This window comes from Microcebus murinus, chromosome 16 (assembly GCF_040939455.1).
Source record: "Microcebus murinus isolate Inina chromosome 16, M.murinus_Inina_mat1.0, whole genome shotgun sequence".
NCBI lineage: Eukaryota > Metazoa > Chordata > Mammalia > Primates > Cheirogaleidae > Microcebus > Microcebus murinus.
Genome location: NC_134119.1, coordinates 51,385,881 through 51,407,252, shown reverse-complemented (window position 1 = coordinate 51,407,252; position 21,372 = coordinate 51,385,881). Strand labels below are relative to the sequence as shown.

Below are 21,372 nucleotides of genomic sequence, written 5' to 3'. Positions count from 1 at the left end.
CACACCTCACACCACCCATCACACACCACACCACACATTCCTCACACCATGCACTTCACACTACACACACCACACACCACACACACCACACACACCACACACCACACACACCACACTACACACCACACACACCACACCACACACCACACACCACACACACCACACCACACTCCTCACATCACGCACTTCACACTACACACACCACACACTACACACACCACACACACCACACACACCACACTACACATCACACACACCACACCACACACACCACACCACACATTCCTCACACCAAACACCACACACTACACACACCACACACTACACACACCTCACACTACATACACCATATATCTCACACCACACAATCTCACACTACACAACACACACCTCACACTACACACTACACACACCACACACCACACCTCACATTCCTCACACCACACACACCACACACTACACACACCACACCGTGCATTCTTCACACCACACACCTCACACTACACACACCACACACCACCCATCACACACCACACCACACATTCCTCACACCTTGCATTTCACACTACACATACCACACACTACACACACCACACACTACACACACCACACACCACACCACACATTCCTCACACCACACACTACACACACCACACATTACACACACCACACCACACATTTCTCACACCACACACCACACACCTCACACTACACACACCTCACACTACACACACCACACACTACATACACCATATACCTCACAATACTCACACAACACCCTACACACACAACACACACCACCCGCCATACACAACACACACCACACACACCACACACCATACATACCTCACACCACACACCTCACACCATACACCACACACTACACACACCACATACTACATACACCACATACATCACACCACACACCTCACACCATACACCACACACTACTCACACCACATACTACATACACCACATACATCACACCACACACCTCACACCACACAACACACACACCTGACACCACATACCACACAGACAATGCACCTCACACCACACACACAACACACCTCACACTACATATACAACACACACAACACACATCTGACACCACACACACCACATACTACATACCACACACTACATACACCACACACACTTGACATCATATAAACCACACACAAAGACAACACAGACAACACAGACACCTGGCACCACATAAACCACACACCACACATCACATACCACACACAGCACACACTACACATACAACGCACCTCACACTCCACACACACCACACATGCCACACACATCACATATACCACACACCACACATACCACACATGCCAGATTCCACACACAACATATATTATATACACCACACCCCACAGACACCACACACACTACACATCCCACATACATACATACACACACTATACACACCTCACACAGCACACACCCCATACACCCCACACTCCACACACGCTACACATACCCCACATGCCCCGCACAACCACATGCACCCCACACACACACACACACACTGCACATACACCACATGTCACACACATCACATGTAAAATATCATACACCACATACCACACATGCCGCACGCCACATACCACTCTTAGCACACACACCACACATGCCACATACATCACACTCTACACATAACACATACACCAGGCACATCACAGATCCCACACACTACACTCACACCACACACACCACAGACAAGCCATTCACCATGTACACACCATCTAAACACACTATGCATACAGCAAACACACTTGCACACCAAATGCACCACAGACATGTACGTTACACACATACGACATACCACACTCACACCACACAGCCTTGCAGACGCGTCCACCCTTCGGCTCTCTGGTCTCAGGAGTGGGGCTTCTCCCTCTCCCCTCCCCCACCAACGTGCTCATGTGGCCTGCACCTGCCCCCCAGGTCCCTCCCTGCCTCTCCCCTCCAGGTGTGCACACCCCGGTAGCCTCTTTCTGGCATGGACAACCATTCCCTCTATGTCAGCCGGTCCCTGCCTTTTACAAATCGGCTCATTCTGTCTTTACTTAGAAAGGCAAGAGCCCGTCTCAAGCCCTCCTGCACATCAGGGCCCGGAGTTGGTCACACAAGCCATGCCATTCCTCAGCCCCCAGATTCGGTTTCTGCCCCGTCATGAATAATTCCACGATGTGTGACACGTTCACAGGGTTGTGCCGCCGTCACCACAACCTCTTTTAGGGCACTCTCATCACCCCAGGAGAAGCCCTCGCCCACTAGCGGTCACGCCCACCCCCAGCCTCAGACAGCCACTGATCTACTTTCTGTCTCTATAGACGTTGCTGTTCTGGACATTTCACATAAATTTCCCATGCTGCCGTCTTAAGGAATGTCTAGCCCAGTTTCCGATTTACAGAGGCAGTCGCGCACACAGGGCGGAGTTCCACACGCCTCCCGCGCGGGCACACGCTGCCCTCGTCAGCAGCGGCTCGCGCGACGCGGCGCTCGCTACAGGCAACGAGCCAACACTGACACATTGTTTTTCGCTAAAGTCCACGCTTCTTTCAGAGTGCCTCAGTTTTTCCTTGATGTCCTTTTCTGTCCCAGGATCCCAACCAGGATCTCACACTTTCCCTTGTCACATCTCCTTGGGCTCCTCCTGGCTGTGGCAGTTTCGTAGAGTTTCTTTGTTTTTGATGACCTGGACAGTTTTGAGAAACACTGTTTGGGGTAGCACACGGCTCCCCTCTATCGGAAGTTTTCTGGTGTTTTCTTATAATTACGTGGGGTTACGGGTGTTTGGAATAAGGTCACAGAGGTTAAGTGCCATTTAGCAGAATGATGTGAGAGGCGCCTACGCCAACATGACTATGGTGTGAACCCGTTTCCCAACTGAGTCGAGCCTGTGAGGTCCTCCCTCCTGCAGCCGCGCCCCATGGTGCCTTCCACACCGCGCCCGCCCGGGGAGGGAGTCACAGTGGACCACACTCCAGGGATGCCCGCCCTCCTGGAGGTGGCATAGCGATGTAGTTTATGTGGAATTCTTCTACACAAGAGATTTCTCTCTTCTCTGCCATTATTAATTTATCCAATCATTTATTTATGTCAGTGGGAACTCATGGGCATTTATTTTATGCTCTAGGTTAGAGTATGAGCCAGTACTATTTTATTTGTCTTGTTGCGCAAATGGTCTCAGCTTTGGCCACTGGGGACTCTTTCATTTGGGTCCTGTGCCTCTTAACATACTCCCATCATTGCAGGGTTTTGTTTTGGTTTGGTCTGGTTTTTAAACTTCCTTACTTTCTGGAACTACAAGCTCATTTGCATGTTTCCTACCTGGCCCTAGAATGGGCCTTCTCTGAGGAGCCCAGGACCTTTTACGGAGAGTGGTGGTAGAAGCCAAGATCAGGGTGCTGGGTGTGCTCATTGCTGCTGGGGAGTCACTGCTTCTAGGCGCTCTCAGCTGGCAGAGCCAGGAGAGATGTGTATCTAGCCCTTGTCCATACACATACCTATAAATATTCCTGCATGCAACTTCTGTGTCTGTATTAAGTAAAGCGTGTGTCTGACTGACGTCTCCAACCCTAGTCCACTATCATGTGGTCACTCTGATGTGTGAATTCCACGTCAACAGTGAGACACCTGGGAGCCATCGCCACTCATTCACTTACTTGTTAATTTCAGTACACATGTATCACAGGGTCAGAATTGCTAAGCTACCTCCACGGAAAGTAACTTACTTTATCAAGTGAAGTCCAGTGTTTACGAACAGTTCCTTTTGCCTTCAGTCTTAGAGGTGCCACTCATTTCCAAAATCACGCAGGCCAGCTCTTTCCCCAGCCACTTCAGTGAGGCCATCCCAGACATTCATAACACGGTGAGATTATCTTGTCACAATCTGCATTCTCTCTTGGATCCCCCAACCTACTAAATGATTTTTCTACATACATTAAGATTCACTCTGTGCTATAAAGTTCTATAGGTCTTGACAAACGCATAAGGACATGCACCCTCCATCACAGATCATAAAGAATAGCACCAATGCCCTAAACCCCCTGTGCTGTGCCCCACCTGTTCAGCCCTCCCCACCCCCACCCAAACCCTGGCAACCACTGATCTTTCTACTGTGTCTACAGTTGTGCCTTTTCCAGACAGACATATGGTTGGAGTCACACAGTGTACAGCTTTTTCAGATTGACCTGTTTCACTTAGTGATATGCATTTATGTTTCCTCCATGTGTTTTTATGGCTTGGTCATTTGTTTCTCTTTATTGCTGAATAAGGCTCCATTGTAGAAATGTATCGCAGTTTGTTTATCCCCTCACCTACTAAAAGACATCTTGGTAGCTTCCAGCTTGGGAAATTATGAATAAAGCTGCTATAGATGTCCATGTGCAGGTTTTTGTGTGAACGTGTTTTTAGCTCAACTGGGTAAACGCCAAGGAGCATGGTTGCTGGGTTATATGGTATGACTATGTTTGATGCTATGAGAAACTGCCAAAAAGTGATTGTGCCATTTTGGTTCCCCAGCGGTGAACGAGAGTCCCTGATGTGCTACATCCTCACCAGCATTTGCCGTTGTCAGCTGTTGGAATTTTAGCCAGTCTAATCGGTGTGCAGTGGTATCGCGTTATTGCTTTGATTTACAGTGACAAATGCAGTTGAGCACCCTTTCATGCGCTTGTTTGCTATCTGTGCACCTTATTCTCTCGTAAGGTGTCTTTTCAGATCTTTTGCCCTTTTTAAAATCGGGGTTTTTGTTTTCTTATTGTTTAGCTTAAAGAGTATTTTGTATATTTTGGGTACAAGTCCTTTGTGTTTGAGACCCACCTCATGTAAATTGGTGTTCCGGTGTTCCAGTGCCAGAGTGGCTGGCAGCCCCACCTCAAAACAAGACATGAAGGGGAGGGATGTTGTGTGCCCGGTGTGCCTGCCTTGGGGGACTTCACTTACCTGGCAGGCAGCCTACAGCCTGGCTGTCCCACCCCCAAGACCAGGGGCCCCTGCCCAAGGAGCTGGCTTACAATGGAGGGTGTTCCTGTGGCTCTCGGCTGACCCGTGTCCAGTTGTGCCTGCTTGGCAATCGCTCTGGGGCTGGGAGCCCGGCCTGTGTCCCCATTGTCGTCCACAGGGAACTGGCCTGGGGCATCCCCTGGTTCTTCATGTGGAAGGTGCAATTTCAATACACCAACCCAGTAGGAAACAGGCTCAAAGATTTATTACCTGCAGATGCTGGCAGGGAGGGCACCAAGAGATGGAAGGGCATTCTCCATCTGTCCTGGGTCACGGGGGCCGGAGTGCAGGGCCAGGCAGAGAGAGAGAGGTGGGACGGGGAGAGAGACTGCAAAATCAAGAAGCAACTAGCAGTGTACACAGGGAAGAGGGTTTTGGTCACTTTAAGTTCAAGGGCAAGTGCCTGAATGGTCCAGGGAGCCAGTCTGCTAGGCCCAAGAGATGCCTCTAAGTTTTTTTCTCTGCAGCCAGCTCAAGCCAGTAGGGTGTGGTGTAGAACTGCAAACTCACAAGGGTGACTGAGGACTGCCGAGAATAAAAAGACAAGCCATACCCTAGGAGAAAATATTTGCGAAACATCGTAGTGAATTCTTACAATTTTAGGTCACCTCAGCATCCACTGTGAACACAAGTTTAACTTTCTCGTGCCAGCGGCAGTATTTTCCTCTGCGGTATTGTGCTGGCTATTCTGGGTTTGTTGCCTTTCTGCATGAATTTTAGAATCAGTTTGTTAATATCCACAAAATATCTTACTAGTATTTTAACTGGGACTATATTAAATCTGTAGATCAAGTCAGGAAGAATTGCCATCTTAAAAATAATGATTGTTCTGATCCTAAGCATATAGAATCCCTCTCTTAGATCTTTGATTTTCTTTCATCAGAGTTTTATTGTTTTTGTATATAGGTTCTATACATATTTTATTAGATTTGTACCTAAGTATTTCATTTTTTATAACAATTTAAGTTGATAATTGTGTTCTGAATGCCAGGTCTAGGAAAAGCAATTGATTCTCAGTCTGTATCCTGATAACTTTAAAAGTAGTTGCAAACATTTCTGAGCCTTTGCCCTGTAAAGAGCTGCAGGGAGGTTCCAGCTTCCAGGTTCTCCCAGGGCATGAATGTGCCACGGGTACCCGAGGCTCCCTGATCTCTGCAAAGAAGCAGGATACTGCTTCCTTTAGGGTGACATGGCAGATACAGCCCAGCGCAGGGTCACTGTCTGGGCCCAGAAGCACCAGAAGTTAGAGTGCGCAGGTCCAGGTGGGCCTCACATCCAGCTGCCCGGCAGCCTCCAGGCAGTGGCCTCGCATCTAGGCAGGGCCTCTTCCCCAAGGGTCCGGCCCGCTCCTGGGTTAGCTCTGAGCACTCCCTTTCTCTGCAGCCCCTTTTCTCCCAGAAGTGGGGAGGGCCTCATCCCACTGGGCCTCCTAACTCAGCCCAAATCCAAATCAACCCACAGGTCCAGCCACAGGCCGTGGGCAACAGGTCTAGATGCCTCTTCTGGGGCCCCCCATATACTTGTTCCCCCAGGGCCGTGCTCCGCCAGGATGGGTTAGTCCCTACTACTGACATCCTGGCCCCTCCCAGCTGCCCCACCCCTCTGCCTTCTTGGGAGTGGCCCCTGGGTACTGTCTTGGGGGTCCCTATCCTCCTGTGCCCCTTGGCCCATGCCAGCTCAGCGATCAGACCCGCACTGTTAAAGCAGATCTTGTCACTGGCTGGCCTTAGGGGCTCCTGCCTCCCCACCAGCACCCCGGCCTCCTCAAGCACCAGACTGAAGCTGCCCCAGGGTCCCCCTTCCGGAGCCCCGAGACCCCCAGGCTCCTTCTCAGCCTCTCTCCCCAAGCCCCCGCCCACCCTTGCCCTGGCTGCCCTGCTCCCACACGCCCCTGCAGAAACTGGAGGGTAGGATCCAGAGCTGGCACTCGCGTCCCACCCTGAACCCAGCAGGAGGCGAGTTGCCAGCACTGGGAAACACGGCTGACCCGGCACGTTCCAGGCTGTCAGGCCGCAACCTCACGCCAAGTGGGAGTTTCAAAGCTCAGTCTGCACTTGGCACTTCCGATTTTCCATCCGGATGTCACCTAGTCCTAGGAAAAGGCTGTTTCTGAGGCCTTAAGCTCTGAACAGCGTTTTTAAGAACCCTAACTTGCACGAGCCGCACGCTGCCTCACAGCTCTTTTTGAAAAGAAACGTCTGTAATGAGCAAAGTTGAGTTCCCGCGGCCTGTCTGGCGCCTGGGCTTTCTGCCTCTCTTCCTGGAGCCACTGGAATGAAGGTGGTCGCCCCTCCTCCACCCTCCAAACCTCCAAACCTCAGCAGTGACCCCGCCTCCTCACCTGCTGCCGTCCGGAGCACCCTGCCCGGCTGGCACCTGTCAATGCCTTTCCAGGAAGCATCTCACCCACTTTGGTCAAACCAAAGAGAAGCAACGAGGAAGCCATAGGTTTGGCCCCCAGACGTTAGAATTCTCTCTGACCTATCACACCAGTGGCCTGCTCAGGTCAGCGAGTGCCTCCTCCCGCTGCCCGGCCGTCTGAGTGTCACCAAAAGCCAGATGAAGGCCCTGTTGGCACAGGACTGTGGCCTGCCACCTCCAGGCCGGCCGTGTCTGGGACCCGATGGCACCTTGTAACGGTGGGAGGGCGCGCGCCCACCCCAGGACGGGTGTGGGAAGAAGGTGGGGCCTTCACTTTTAGAAGGTCTCGCACTTCTGCTACACGAGCAAATGGAAATGTTCAGAAGTCAGGAGGCCGCAGGAGGGGCTAGCAGAGTCTGCGCCGGGGGGCAGTGCGGGGGGCCTGGCTGGTGCAGCCACTTCCCATCACTGCAGCCCCCAGGGTGCTGGACTCGCAGCTGGGGGAGAATGCAGTGACGTAGGCAGTCGCCACTCACAGGCCACAAGAGAACGGAGGATGGTGAACCACAGTGGAGTTAGGAGGCAGCAGCGCGTCTGGGTACTTATTACCTTTGTTTTCCATATAATGTTTTAATTTATGGATTTACATGATTTAATTTTAATAGCAGCTAGGTTTAACAACCAGCTCTCGGGATTCCTGAGAATTCCACAGCCAGCTCTCAGGCACTCACAGCGAAATGTGGCCTTGGTGCTGACGCCGGGCCGCGCCCTAGATTTAGGGGCCACTACCGTGGGGCCAGTGGGGAAACGTCCCAGAAACAGGCCTCCTGTCGGGGGCGCTGTGGCAGTGATGGCCCAGTGTTGGGACCTCGAGCCGCTGGGGGCCTGAGGGGCACCAGGTGTCATCCTCCACTCCAGGGCCCAACAGGTGCTCAGCCCGGGGCACTCGAGCCGACTGCGGTGGGGAAGACTCTTCCCTGGTGGATCCACGAGAGCCTCAGGCAGGGACGCTCTCCCCAGCGTGGCTGTCAGCCTGGGGCTCCCTGGGTTGGGGCAGAGACTTGGGGTCCCTCTCCCCTGTGCAGGGGCAGCCAGCCTTGCCTTCCTGTGGTACTGTCTGCCCCTGCCCCAAGGACATCCTGACGCCTCCCTCCCGTAAGTAGTGAGCACTTCCCATGCTCCCTTCCACTTCTGTCCAACTCCACAACCCCAGGTTCACCTTGGAGCATTAAACCAGAACCCGCAATCAATCCATGCAGGGCAAAACCGCAGCTTTCAGGCTGACGAGAAGCCCAGGTCACTCAAGCAATCACCCAGTGCTTTGCTGATGCAGCATGTGGCTGTGCTGGGCCAGTGGGCCCAGGCCCAGGCCGGGAGGGGTCACAGCTCCCTGATGGGGGCGCATGGCCCGGTGACTGCAGGAGCGCATGTGTCCCTCGCCCCACCACGTACGAACGTTTGATTTAACAAGTTTCCATCACTTAAAGTCGGGAGATTTCAGAAGCTCCCGCTTCTTCCTGGGCAGTCCCCCGACTCTGACTCCAGACCAAAGGGAGCCCCTAACGCCTCCAGTGGTGGCCCGCTGCCCACGGGAGGGTAAGCAAGCCACCAGCCGGGTACCTACCTGGAGGCCTTCTGGCTCATGGAGTGGCTGGGGGACAGGGCCCAGCAGGGAAGAGACACTGGAAACTCGGACCCTTACGTGAAATCTCTCGTGGCAACCCCCCATAGGGAAGAAGGGCATCACCCCCATTTTACACGGTGGGGAAATCTTCTTCCTGTGGTTGCAGAGCTGTTGAGAGGTGGCTGCATAGCCTTTCCCTCCCTGTCCGTGGTTCTCGTCACTTTTTTGCCAGGGGCTGTTGCTCCTAGGCCATTAGCCTGGTTGCATGGAGGGGCATATCTCCAGCCAGCAAATGAAGGACAGCCATGGGGGGCGACGTGACCATGGGGCCTCCCGGCGGCAGCTGGAGGCAAGTGGCAGAGCTCAGACGGTCTGGGTCCGGGCAGAGCATCCACAGCCACTGAACACTCGGTGCTCTGGGCACAAAGAGCTGTGCCTCCCAACCCCACAGAGGTCATGGTCGAGTGGGGGCACAAGGACACGGGACTTCTGTGAGGTTGACACCAAATGGGGTTGTGTGGGGCACCAGGGAGTCTGGGTTGGGGGAGCTCAGGGAGGGCCTCCTGGCATGAGGGCTCCGAAGGCAGCAGACAGAGCCTGTGCAAAGGCCCTGAGGTCTCAAGAGCGCCGTGTGTGCCTGGGATGCGAGGGAGGGGTCAGGCTCTCCCTGGTGGACCAGGTGCACAGTGAAAATGCGCCGGATATTTCCACATGTCTGCACCTGACATGTGGCCGTTGCAGAACAGCAGGCACCATGGCTATGCGAGTAGTTCATATTCAATTCCATTGTTTTTCTAAGTCCTATTCAGGGACCCACTAACTCCAGTGGTGGAACTGACCCCTGCCCAAGCTCATGGAGCCTGAGGTCCAGTGTGCACGCGTCAGGCATCGGGCATGCTTGGGAAGGGTTGGAAAGGCTGTGAGCGCCGGCGTAGGTGGGTGAGGACAGGCCCATCGGCCACTCCCTGAGGCAGGCTGGTGCGTCTGCCCCACGATGCTCCACTGCAGACACAGCCCTGGCAGGACCAGAACCCACATCAGGTGCTCAGAGCCGTCAGGGACAGCTGTCAGCTCACCCCGTGGGAGCTCGGAGCAGTCCCGCACATCTGACCGAGTCAGGGGCTGCAGGGGGATGGTGGCTCCTGTGTGAGAGCCAGGGAGGGCTCCAGGGAGACGGGGTGGAGGGGCTGGGCGGTGGCCCTGCTGCAGAGGATGGCCGGGGCCTCCAAAGGGCTGGTTCCCAGCAGAGGGGGCAGGAAGGACAGAGCTTGGACACACCCTGGATGTGAGGAAGCTGCCCAGGGTGAAGCGACCACATGGGTGGCCCTTGAGGACATTGCACGCAGGGAAACGAGAGAGGCAGATCTGCAGGCACTCACTCAGTGCAGACTCTGAGAGCGTTGCTCTCACGGAAGAGAGTGGGAAGGTGGTGACCAAGGCTGGGGAGCAGGAGGGCTGGGGCAGGGCACAGGGTCTCCACCCAGAGGGCAGCTCTGGTGACTGCTGCACCTCGTGGTAACTACTGTCTATGACGTGCAGTGGCCCCGCGTCCACAGGCTCCATTTCTGAGATTTACTCAACCACAGGTGGAAAATATTTGGAAAAAAATATAAAAATAGCAACATGATAATTTTAAAAATGCAAATTAGAGATCAGCTGAGCAAGACTGGTGAGAACCGGGTGTGGTGGCGTGTGACTGTAGTCCCAGCTACTGAGGCAGGAGGGTCGCTGGAGCCAGGAGTTGGAGGCTGCAGTGAGCTATGATGACACCACTGCACTCCAGCCCAAGCAATAGAGTGAGACTCTGTCTGAAAAAGAAAAAATGCAAATTTTATAAAATATAACAACTATTCATGTAGCATTTTCATTGCAGCAGGTATTATAAGCACTCTGGAGGTGATTTAAAGTGTGTGGAGGTCATACGCCTCACACCATTTTATATCAGGGACTTGAGCATCCACAAATTTTGGTGTCCCTGGGGTCCTGGAGCCAGTCCCCCAGGACATCAGGGGAGGACTATATTGTATACCTCAAAATTGCTAAAAGAGTATATTTTCAACATTCTCACCACAAAAAAATGATAAGTTAGGTGATGGATATTAATTAGCTTTACTGAATCTTTCTACACTGTATACGTAGATCAAAACATTACATTGTACTCCATAAATACACATAATTATTTGTCAATTAAAAGTAAATAGAAATAAAATAAAATCATTGCCAAAAAAAAAAAAGCTACAGATGCCCACGGCCTCGAGCAGCAGGAGAGACTGGCCACGTGCACCCTCCAAGCACGAGCACCACGCAAGAAAGTAGAGGTGGCCACAGCACCTCCTCTGCGCTGCCTCCTACCTGCATGGTGGACGTGGTGCGTGCCATGTGGATTTGGTGCCGGGTGGCTTTTGGATCTTTCTATCAGTTGCCTGTTGATGGTGTAGGAATTCGTGTTCCTTTCATTCCAGAGGTTGCTAGTGGCAGAATGCTGGGCAGGATGGAGGGAAGGCAGTGAAGGGTCGCTTTGGAGGCTTGGCACGCTAGCCGGGCAGTGAAGGGTGGGGCTGCCTGGAGGCCCAACAGGGCAGGGGACAGGGCTGAGTGTTGGAGGCACAGCGGGCCCTGGCAGTCCAGAGCCCAGGGTTGCAGGCGCCGAGCGTCTGAGGGTGGAGATGCCCAGGCAGGGTCTGCCGATGTGAAGATGAAGATGCAGCGAGTCTGGGGTGTTGGGATTGGTCCTGACATTGATATCTCCTGGGGGTGGAGAAAGGGGGCCAGAGGCCAAGTCCTCACACTCGGGTGGGGCCACTGCAGCAACAGCGGGAGGGCAGGGCGCACACAGGGTGGGGCCTCCTCCTGCAGGGAGGTCTAGGGGAAGTTGAGGCTCCAGGAGCCATCCCTGCCTGTGAGAGGAGGGGCTGGCCCCAGGCAGGCCGGAGACACCTGGCGACGGTGGGGTCAGTGTGGTGGTGACTGAGGAAACAGAGTGTGGCCTGGGCCGGGGTGCGGGCCAGGGGCTAGTCCGAGCCTGGCAGCAGCGCTCACCCACCACCAGGGGCCCTGGGGAGGGATGTTCGATGTGCAGGTAGGGTCTGTCCAGGACCCCGTGGGCACGTCACCAAATCAGCACTCTCAGACCCTCCTTGCTGAGGCCACAGAGAGCCTGAAGTCCAGAAAACAGTGAACTCGTATCCACAGTCCACAGCTTATCACAAGCTGTCACCCAACAGCCAGTCAGGGGAATCTCTGGCCAGGTCTTTGCATTCAAAACAATTGATTTCCACCCGAGCTACCTGAGCTACCCCAGCTACCCGAGCTACCCGAGCACGAGGCCAGCGCTGGCCATGAGTGGCAGGGATGCAGCCAAAGCCTGGAGGCCTCACTGTCCTGCATTTGCCCAGGTCCCCTGGGTCAGGAAGCAGGTTGTCACGTGCTCAGAGGGAACCCTGGGGCACAGCATCTGTCGCTCCCTCCCAGGTGTGGTCAGGCAGGTGTGGGCATGTAAGTGTGGCCACAGGCTCACAGGTGTGCCACCCCCTCCAGGTGCTGCTGTGGTCAGCCAACAAGGTGTTTGAGGAGCTGACAGACATCGAGAGGCAGTTCCACAAGGCCTTCTACACCGTGCGGGCCTATCTGAACTGCGACCGGTACTCGGTGGGCCTCCTGGACATGACCAAGGAGAAGGTGAGGCCTGGGGCTCTCAGGGGCCCGCCTGCCCGCCTGGCTGGGCACCTGCACTGACCACCTCACTCTCTTCTCCTCCGCCCAGGAATTCTTTGACGTGTGGCCTGTGCTGATGGGAGAATCCCAGCCGTACTCAGGCCCACGCACACCTGACGGCCGAGTAAGTCTTGGTGGCTCCCTGGCTCCAGCTCCAGGGTGGGAGAGGGTGGCCCCCAAACGAGTTTGCCAGCAAATGTTCTACTTGGCCAGGCTCCTGGTGCTCCATCGGCAATCATCATAACATCTCCCCATGCAGGAGCCTGTGAACATGCGTGTGTGCATGTGTGCACATGTGTGCAGGAGTATGGGCCCAGTTTGAGTGTGGGGTTATGTGGGACCCAGAGGGAGGATGGATCCAAGTCAGAGTGCATGAAGCATGCCCCACGGGTACCAGCATGTGTGCCCATAATGTGCATGTATGAAGGTGTATGTGAGTATATGCTTGTAAAACATGCATGGTGGATACATCTGTTGTGCACGTGTGTAATTACACGTGAGTGCGTGCTCATGTGTAGCTGTGTTTGTGGGGAGCAGGGTACCTGGCGTCTCTTGCATGGCTGGCAGCCCCAGAACGTGTCTGTTTCTAGGAAATCGTCTTCTACAAAGTCATTGACTACATCCTCCACGGCAAGGAAGACATCAAAGTCATTCCGTAAGTGCCAGGGCTTCACAATAGGCGTCCCCACAGGAGCGACACCCACAGCCCCAGGCCTGGCTTCAGGACCAAAGTGGAGTCAGCAGTGCCCGGCTGGGCCCGGGCTGCTCCCTGCGCCATGGGTGTCCTGGAGCAGGGCAGGAGGAGGAGGCTGACTCGCTGTTTTGGGAGACAGTGGGGAGCAGGGGAGCTGAGGCACTGGGGCCCTCCAGTGGACGGCCGAGGTCCAGGTGCACTGTCCAGTGGCCCCATCAGCAGCAGCTGAGCTTTGAGGCCTTCACGGCCTTGCCTTGGCTCACGCAGCCCCACCCAGGCAAGTGGAGCTTCTAGGGGGGCGGCCTGGCATTGTACCCCTGTGGGGCTGGGAGAGGAGGGGTGTCCAGTCCAGAGGTCAGAGCAGGACTCCAGCCTAGAGAGACTGGGCAAGGTGGTCAGCTCCCCCAACCCTGCAGCTGCGTGGCCGTGGGGCCGTGACCCCACAAGCCTGTCAGGACCCCGGCCCTAGGCCCCAGACAGCACTGGGACCCAGGTGCCAGGCTGGAATGCAAGTCAGGGCCAGGACTGCAGGACAGGTGACTGTGTGAGTCCCAGGAGGCAGCTGCAGCCGTGGGGTCCCCAGGAGGGGGCGAGGGCTCCTGCAGAGAGCAGGCCCTGGCACGGCAGAGCACTGGGAGGATGAGGCAGCCCAGACATCGCCAAACCTCAGGCCCTGCTCAAGTGCTCGCCATCTCCATGGCCCCTGCTCCCACGTGGAGCCCAGAGAGGGGAACAAAGATCAAGACTCACACACGGTGCCAGAGTCTGCACGTGCACTCCTGACAACCTGAGCGCCTGGTCCTCTGACCCTCTGCTCTCCCCGCAGCACTCCACCGGCCGACCACTGGGCCCTGGCCAGCGGCCTTCCAACCTACGTGGCAGAAAGTGGCTTTGTGAGTCCCGTGCTGTCTGGGCCGCGGCCCTGCCCTGGCTTGGTGCTTCCCCTCCTCTCCCGCAGCCCCCTCCCTGCCTATCTCCCTGTGCCGCAGCCAGCCCTCAGCGGCTACGCTTCGCCAGCTTAGAAGTTCACCCCTTGCAAGTGAGACTGGGGTGGCGAGTCCATCATAGAATCATACCATACCTTCAGCTGCTTGAGGTGAGGTCGTTTTCCTAATCCTTTTCCAGATTTGTAACATCATGAATGCCTCCGCTGATGAAATGTTCCAATTTCAGGTACCTGTCCATTGCTTAATAGAAACTGTATTTTACTTGGGCAAGAAGATATTGTGGTGCAGACATGATGAACTGAATTAGCTTTTGCTACGTAAACAACCTCGAAGTCTCAGTGCCAATGAGAAGCACGTGTTTCATGCTCATAGGTGTGCAGGTCGGCGGGGCTCAGCGGGTCTTGGCTGAGCTTCACTGAGCTCAGCTGGGTCCATTGATCTTGGCTGAGCTCAGCTGGGTTCAAATGATCTTTGTTGCACTCAAGTGATCCTGGCTGGTCTTGGCTAATCTCAGCTGGTCTCAGTTGATGTGGGCCAGGCTCAGCTGGGCCAGGCTGGGCCCCATTGAGGGTTCGAGTCTGCTACACATGCCTTCATCTGGCACCACGTGGCTGGCAAAGGCTGGTTCCTGGGGGAGGTGGAGAGTCAGAGGGACTGGTGGAAACACGGTTTGCCATTGGTGCACTGTCCACTTCCCACTGCCAAGGCCTAGTATCGGGGGGTGGAAGATAGGACCAACTACACAATTTTCAGCACCCAATGCAAAATGAAAATATGTGGCCCCTTGTTGAGCAATTATTAAGAACTTTAAGAGCACGGCAGCAGAGCATTCAACCAAGCACAGGACCATCCTGAGAGGAAGGTCCTGTGTGACTGCAGCCCTCACAGGCCTGGTGGGAAAATATCCTCCACTCCTCTAGTGGGAAGACCACGACACAAGAAGCATGGACATGAGTTCACACACAAGGAGGGAGTGGAGAGACAGGAGCAGTGACCCAATCCTCACAGCTGGAGGCAGAATAAAAAAGGCTCACACTCCCCGGGGGCAAGGGCCAGTCTCGGGGGTGCTCAGCTCTGGACGCCACCCTGCAGGAGGGCGCCTTGGATGACTCGGGCTGGGTCATCAAGAACGTGCTGTCCATGCCCATCGTCAACAAGAAGGAGGAGATCGTGGGGGTAGCAACGTTTTACAACAGGAAAGATGGGAAACCGTTTGACGAACAGGACGAAGTCCTCATGGAGGTAAACACCTGTTACCAGGTGCGGCTTTGGGGGCGATGTGTGCGGGACGATGGCTGTGGGGCTTCGCCATGCACCTCGGCCCCGCCCAGCACAAGGCCGGGGAGAGTGGGGGCAGGGAGGGCTGGTGGGGCCTATTCCTGGAAGCAGAGCTCTGTGGTGGCACCTGAGGGCCTGCTCAGAAGCCGCGGGACACAGTGCACAGGGGGGCGCCCGGCTGTGCTGGGGTGGACGACGCTGCTGCCCTCTCTCCCAGTCCCTGACACAGTTCCTGGGCTGGTCGGTGATGAACACTGACACCTACGACAAGATGAACAAGCTGGAGAACCGCAAGGACATCGCACAGGACATGGTTCTCTACCACGTGAAATGCGACAAGGACGAAATCCAGGCCATCCTGGTACTGCCCCTCCTGCCGGCAGTCCCTCTGCAGCAGGGAGGTGGGCTCCCCGGGGCCAGGACACCCCTGGGGCCCTCCCTGTGCCCAGCCCAGGGTGCCCTCCCCGTGCCCCAGTCTCCTCAGCTGCCGGGTCCGTCCCAGGAGAGCCCATCAGTCACACATGTGGGGGCTAGAACAGTGCCCAGCACACAGGAGCACACAGGAAAGTGAGCTGCCACACACCCACTGCCCTTGTCTCTGGAGCCAGTGGCCACCGGGGCCTTGGCAAGGGGAAAGCTGACCGTTAGCACTCAGACGTCATTCCATCCCACACACGAGGGCAGAGGTGACACTGTCGCTGCCTCAGGACACACCCTTCTTCCGTTAGCCAACCAGGGAGCGCCTGGGGAAGGAGCCTGCTGACTGCGAGGAGGACGAGCTGGGGGCGATCTTGGTGAGGGTCCCACTCCCATCCCTCGCAGGGAGACTGGCCACCCTGAGGTGGGAGGGGACAGTCCTCCTTTCCCTGAGCTCACAGGTGCTTGACACACACGGCGTCATCTTGTGGTGCTGGCTGCTGTCTGCACGTGTGTTCACGTGTGTGTACATGCCTCGCATGTGTGTCTACGTTGTCCTGGCTTTCAGTCTCACCCAGCGTGTCTCTGAGTGTGTTTGTCCAGCTAATGATGTGACTCAACGTCTGCACTGCTGAGTGTACCTCCATGTCCACCTGTTTCTTCTGTGCTTTTCCAGAACCATCTATGCTTAGTTTCTGTGGGCATGGCTTGAACTAGATGTCCATGCATGCCGTCCCTGCTACAGGAGTGGCCAGGAGCCCACAACACTCAGTGTGTGTGTGTGTGTGTGTGTGTGTGTGTGTGTGCACGCGCGCGCGTGTGCGCATTTGTGTGTGCACATGGTGCCTATGGACATGTGCTTGTGAGTCTCCCGAGACCATCACTTGGTAACTTGGCAGTGACATGGTGTCTCCATCACCCTGCGCCTGCCTTCGTGATTTAGCCAGAGTCATCCAGGGGCTGTCAGTCCTACACAGGAGGCCTTTGAGCATGTGACTGTGCTTGGCAGGTTCTGAAAGTCATTCCTCTATATTACTGTACAGCTGTGTGCACGTGTCTGTGTGGTGTGCACACCGGCACCTGTGTATCCACAAGTGTGGTTGTTTATCCACATGTGTCTGCATCTCTTTTTAGGTGCATCCCTTTGTGTTTGCTTGTTTGTCTCTCCACCATTACTCTGTCTGCCCAGCTGGGCACAGTCCTCACTGTTGGGCCACAGGGTGGGAGGAGAGGGGAGGATGGCCTGAACCGGCAGGGATATGAGGGTCCTGGGCTCCAGGCTGGAGCAACTGGGAGGACAGATGCCAGCAGACATGCCCGGGCGTCTGTAGCTGGACAGTGGCTTCAGAGATGAGAAAAGTGGAAGAACAAGTGAGGGCTGCTGTGGGCCTGCCTCCCTCAACCCAAGGTCTCTCCTCACAGAAGGAAGAGCTGCCGGGGCCCAGGAAGTTTGACATCTATGAGTTCCACTTCTCTGACCTGGAGTGCACAGAACTGGAGCTGGTCAAATGTGGCATCCAGATGTACTACGAGCTGGGCGTGGTCCGCAAGTTCCAGATCCCCCAGGAGGTGGGTGATGTGACAGGGAGAAATAGGCAGGGTCCTAAGTCCCCCAGGATTTGGGGATGGGGATGTGGCAGGGGGTCCTGGATCCCCCAGGCAGGAGGTGAGGGAGTTTTGTTGGGGTCCCAGGTCCCACAGGAAGTTTGGAGGGCAGACATGTTCATCATAGAACAGGTAAAATATATGCAGCAAGTATGCCTAAAATAAACCATCAGATGGATGAGTGCATGGTTAGATGAACAGATGGATGAATGAGTGGATGGAAGGAAGGAAAGAAAAGTGGGCAAGTGGATAGATAGATGGAATGGATGGATTAATGGTGGATGGATGAATGGATTGGTGGATGGGTGAATGGATGGATGGATGGTAAATGGATGAATGGATTAGTGGATGGGTGAATGAATGGATGAGTAGATGGGCAAGTGGATGCTTATATGGGTGTATGGGTGATGGATGGGTGAGAGGATGAATTGATGAATGAATAGATGGGTGGATGGAGAGATGAGTGGATGGTTAGATGGATGGGTGATGGATGGGTGAGTGAGTGATTAGATGTTTGGTGATGGATGGGTGAGAGGGTGAATTGATGAATGAATGGGTAGGTGGATGGATAGAATGATGGATGGAAGGAAGACTGGATTGGTGGATGGACTGCTGGGTGGGTGATGGATTCTGCCCTACCCAGCTCCACCTCACAGGTGCATGACATGGCACTCCCCACCCCCATGAAGGCCGACAAGGGCCAGCAGTGAGCAGGGGGGACAGGGAAGGTCATAGAGGCCTAGGAGACAGGGCGTGGGGATGATGGACTCGAAGCAGGGAATCTACCACAGAGCCATCAGCGCATGAGGCTTTGGTGGGCTTCCACCTGGTGCCAGGGCCCATGTGTCCTCTCGGCTCCCTCAGGTCCTGGTGCGGTTCCTGTTCTCTATCAGCAAAGGGTACCGGAGGATCACCTACCACAACTGGCGCCATGGCTTCAACGTGGCCCAGACGATGTTCACATTGCTCATGGTGCGTAGCCGGGACTCAAGACAGGTCTCCCTGTCAGGCCTCCTGAATGACCAGGGTTGTACAGCCCCTGCTGGTGCCAAGGGTAGTGCCCCACGTGCCCCCAGAGGGAGAAACAGGCCCTTCAAGGGCAGAGGGATTGGAGGAGGCCGACAGCCCCGACTGCACACTCCAGCCTGGCCATGAGTGGAGGGCACCTGGGGGGAGGGGAGAAGACTCAGGCCCGGCACCCCAACGCCCACCCTGTGCCCCACTGGAGCCAGGGCACATACACATGGGAGGTCCTGTCTCCACAGACGGGCAAGCTGAAGAGCTACTACACGGACTTGGAGGCCTTCGCCATGGTGACAGCCGGTCTGTGCCACGACATTGACCACCGCGGCACCAACAACCTGTACCAGATGAAGTAGGCTCCACACTGGGGCACACGGGCAACATGTGAATTAGCGATAGATCGCCTCGGCACCCTTGGCGTGAATCTGAGCAGCCCAGTGGCTACTACACAGAAAGCGGGGCCTGCCATAGGGGCTGCAGCCCCTGGGGACTGAGGGGTGCCCCCACCCCAGCAGGGCACCCAGCACTGGCCCCTCACCCCCTCTGCCTCTCGGCTGCTCTTCTAACCATTCATTTGTTTTTAATGAAATCTGTCATAGATCCCAGAATCCCTTAGCCAAGCTCCATGGCTCCTCAATTTTGGAACGGCACCACCTGGAGTTTGGGAAGTTCCTGCTCTCAGAGGAGGTTTGTGTCTTGCTCCTGGGTACCATGCAGCCGTGTCCTTAGGAGCCGGTGTTCGGAGCCAGGGCTGAAGCTAGAGGGGGTGGGCCCGGCTCTGGCAGCAGGAGGACGCTGGTGGGCTGTGTGAGGAGCCCCAGGGCCAGAGCCGAGTTCGGAAACATTCCCATCATCCTGGGGTGGGGGGGGTCCAAGGAGGCAGGGGTCCGGGACTGCCTGGTGGGAGGCAGAGGATGCGATGGGGTAGCTGGGTCTTGAGCAAGGAGTGGCTGAGCAGGGTGGTTCCCAAGGAACCAGGACACCAGCCACCCCTCCCTCCCTCCCCACCCGGGCTGTGGTCTGTGCGGCCACCTGGGTCCAGAGTGATGACCCAAGGTAGAAGCTGCTCGGAGAAGGGTGGGCACCCTGAGGGAGGTGCTGGCAGGGCCATCTTGGCTGCAGAGGAACAGGATCCACCTGCCAAGGACCCAAGGGCCAGGGCTTGAAAGACACAGACAAGCCACCCAAGAGTGGGAGGGGCTGGGTCCTGGTGGCTGGGTCCTGAGATGACTGTGGGGACCCTGATGGCCCTGGGCACAGCCCTGCGACTGACCAAGTGGCCTCCTGCAGAGCTTGAACATCTACCAGAACCTGAACCGGCGTCAGCACGAGCATGTGATCCACCTCATGGACATCGCCATCATCGCAACGGACCTGGCACTCTATTTCAAGTGGGCACCCTTCCCTAGGGCCGTGGGGGCCAGAACAGGGATGCTTGAGGGGCATCCGGGGCTGAGGCTCAGGCAGCACAGCCAGGGGAGGGGCCCGATCCTGGTGCAGACGGGGCCTGGATTCTGGCCTCCAGCCTCTCCTGCAGGGGAGTGGGGAGGGTGGTCTCCACTTGTTCCCACCTGCACCCTCCCTTATTCTTGGGGTTCAGGAAAAGGACAATGTTCCAGAAGATCGTGGATGAGTCCAAGAATTATGAGGACAAGAAGAGCTGGGTGGAGTACCTGTCCCTGGAGACAACACGGAAGGAGATTGTCATGTGAGTGGCGGGGCTCAGCCCCTGCAGAGCACGAGCCCCACCCGCCCGGCAGCAGTTTGACCCTGAGACACTTCCCCAGACAAGCTAGCGGGCCCCAGCCCCTGGATCTCTGGCACTAGAGCAGCCCATCTCTCAGTAGCCGACTGATGCCTCAAAACAAACGCCCCACCCTACTCACTCCCCACTTTCAGGGGAGAAAGTGCAGGACTTCGGGGGCACACACAGGCCATCTTCTTGGTTTGGGGCCTTCAGCAATCATTCACTTTATTTCATGAGCTTCCATTTCTTCATCTATTTCATCTAAAAAATGTTGATTTGGAGCTAACATCTTTGCCCAGGCTTGTCTCAAGCTTGTCTTACATACAAGAAAATATATAAAAACTACCTGCACTCAGAAGGCGTCCAGGGAATACTGCTGACTGGGTCTGTCTGTCTGCAGGGCCATGATGATGACAGCCTGTGACCTGTCTGCCATCACCAAGCCCTGGGAAGTCCAGAGCAAGGTTAGTGCTCACACAGGCCACATTGACCTGGTATTAACACCTCTTCAGAGCCTTGAGGGGCTGCATCTGGGAAGCCCAGACAGGGGTTTGCAAGCAGCGCTGAGCGCTGCCTCCAGCCCTGGCCAGGGCGGCAGCATGGGAAGTGCCCCCTGTGCTCAAGAGTGGCCCAAAGCCCTGCGTGGTGGGACCCCAGAGTCTGGGGCACAGAAGACGAGGCCCAGAGGCTTCTGGGCCTTTGTGTGCGATGACTGCCTTTGTGTGCCCCCCAGGTCGCTCTTCTGGTGGCTGCTGAGTTCTGGGAACAAGGTGACTTGGAAAGGACAGTCTTGGATCAGCAGCCCATTGTGAGTGCTGCTTCTAGAACCTCTCACCCCAACAAGGAGATTAGACCCCATCATGGTCCTCAGGAGCCTCCGGCCTGGTTCACTGGCAGCTAGGACCCCGGGGTTTCTGGCGTCCTGAGTCTTAAT

At 55.6% G+C, this 21,372-nt stretch overlaps 1 protein-coding gene across 1 annotated transcript in view; it reads left to right on the top strand.

Annotated features, from left to right (window-relative positions):
* Positions 1–21,372, top strand: part of PDE6B (phosphodiesterase 6B) — a 32,769-nt gene that overhangs the window by 8,685 nt on the left and 2,712 nt on the right. The window contains exons 4-19 of the mRNA XM_012783429.3: positions 12,551–12,691; positions 12,777–12,851; positions 13,318–13,382; positions 14,248–14,314; positions 14,547–14,594; positions 15,461–15,610; positions 15,864–16,007; positions 16,375–16,440; positions 17,486–17,632; positions 18,533–18,640; positions 18,934–19,043; positions 19,291–19,378; positions 19,982–20,082; positions 20,292–20,399; positions 20,839–20,902; positions 21,172–21,246. Coding sequence (XP_012638883.1) covers positions 12,551–12,691; positions 12,777–12,851; positions 13,318–13,382; positions 14,248–14,314; positions 14,547–14,594; positions 15,461–15,610; positions 15,864–16,007; positions 16,375–16,440; positions 17,486–17,632; positions 18,533–18,640; positions 18,934–19,043; positions 19,291–19,378; positions 19,982–20,082; positions 20,292–20,399; positions 20,839–20,902; positions 21,172–21,246 — 1,557 coding nt within the window. The remainder of the gene's footprint in view (positions 1–12,550; positions 12,692–12,776; positions 12,852–13,317; positions 13,383–14,247; positions 14,315–14,546; positions 14,595–15,460; positions 15,611–15,863; positions 16,008–16,374; positions 16,441–17,485; positions 17,633–18,532; positions 18,641–18,933; positions 19,044–19,290; positions 19,379–19,981; positions 20,083–20,291; positions 20,400–20,838; positions 20,903–21,171; positions 21,247–21,372) is intronic.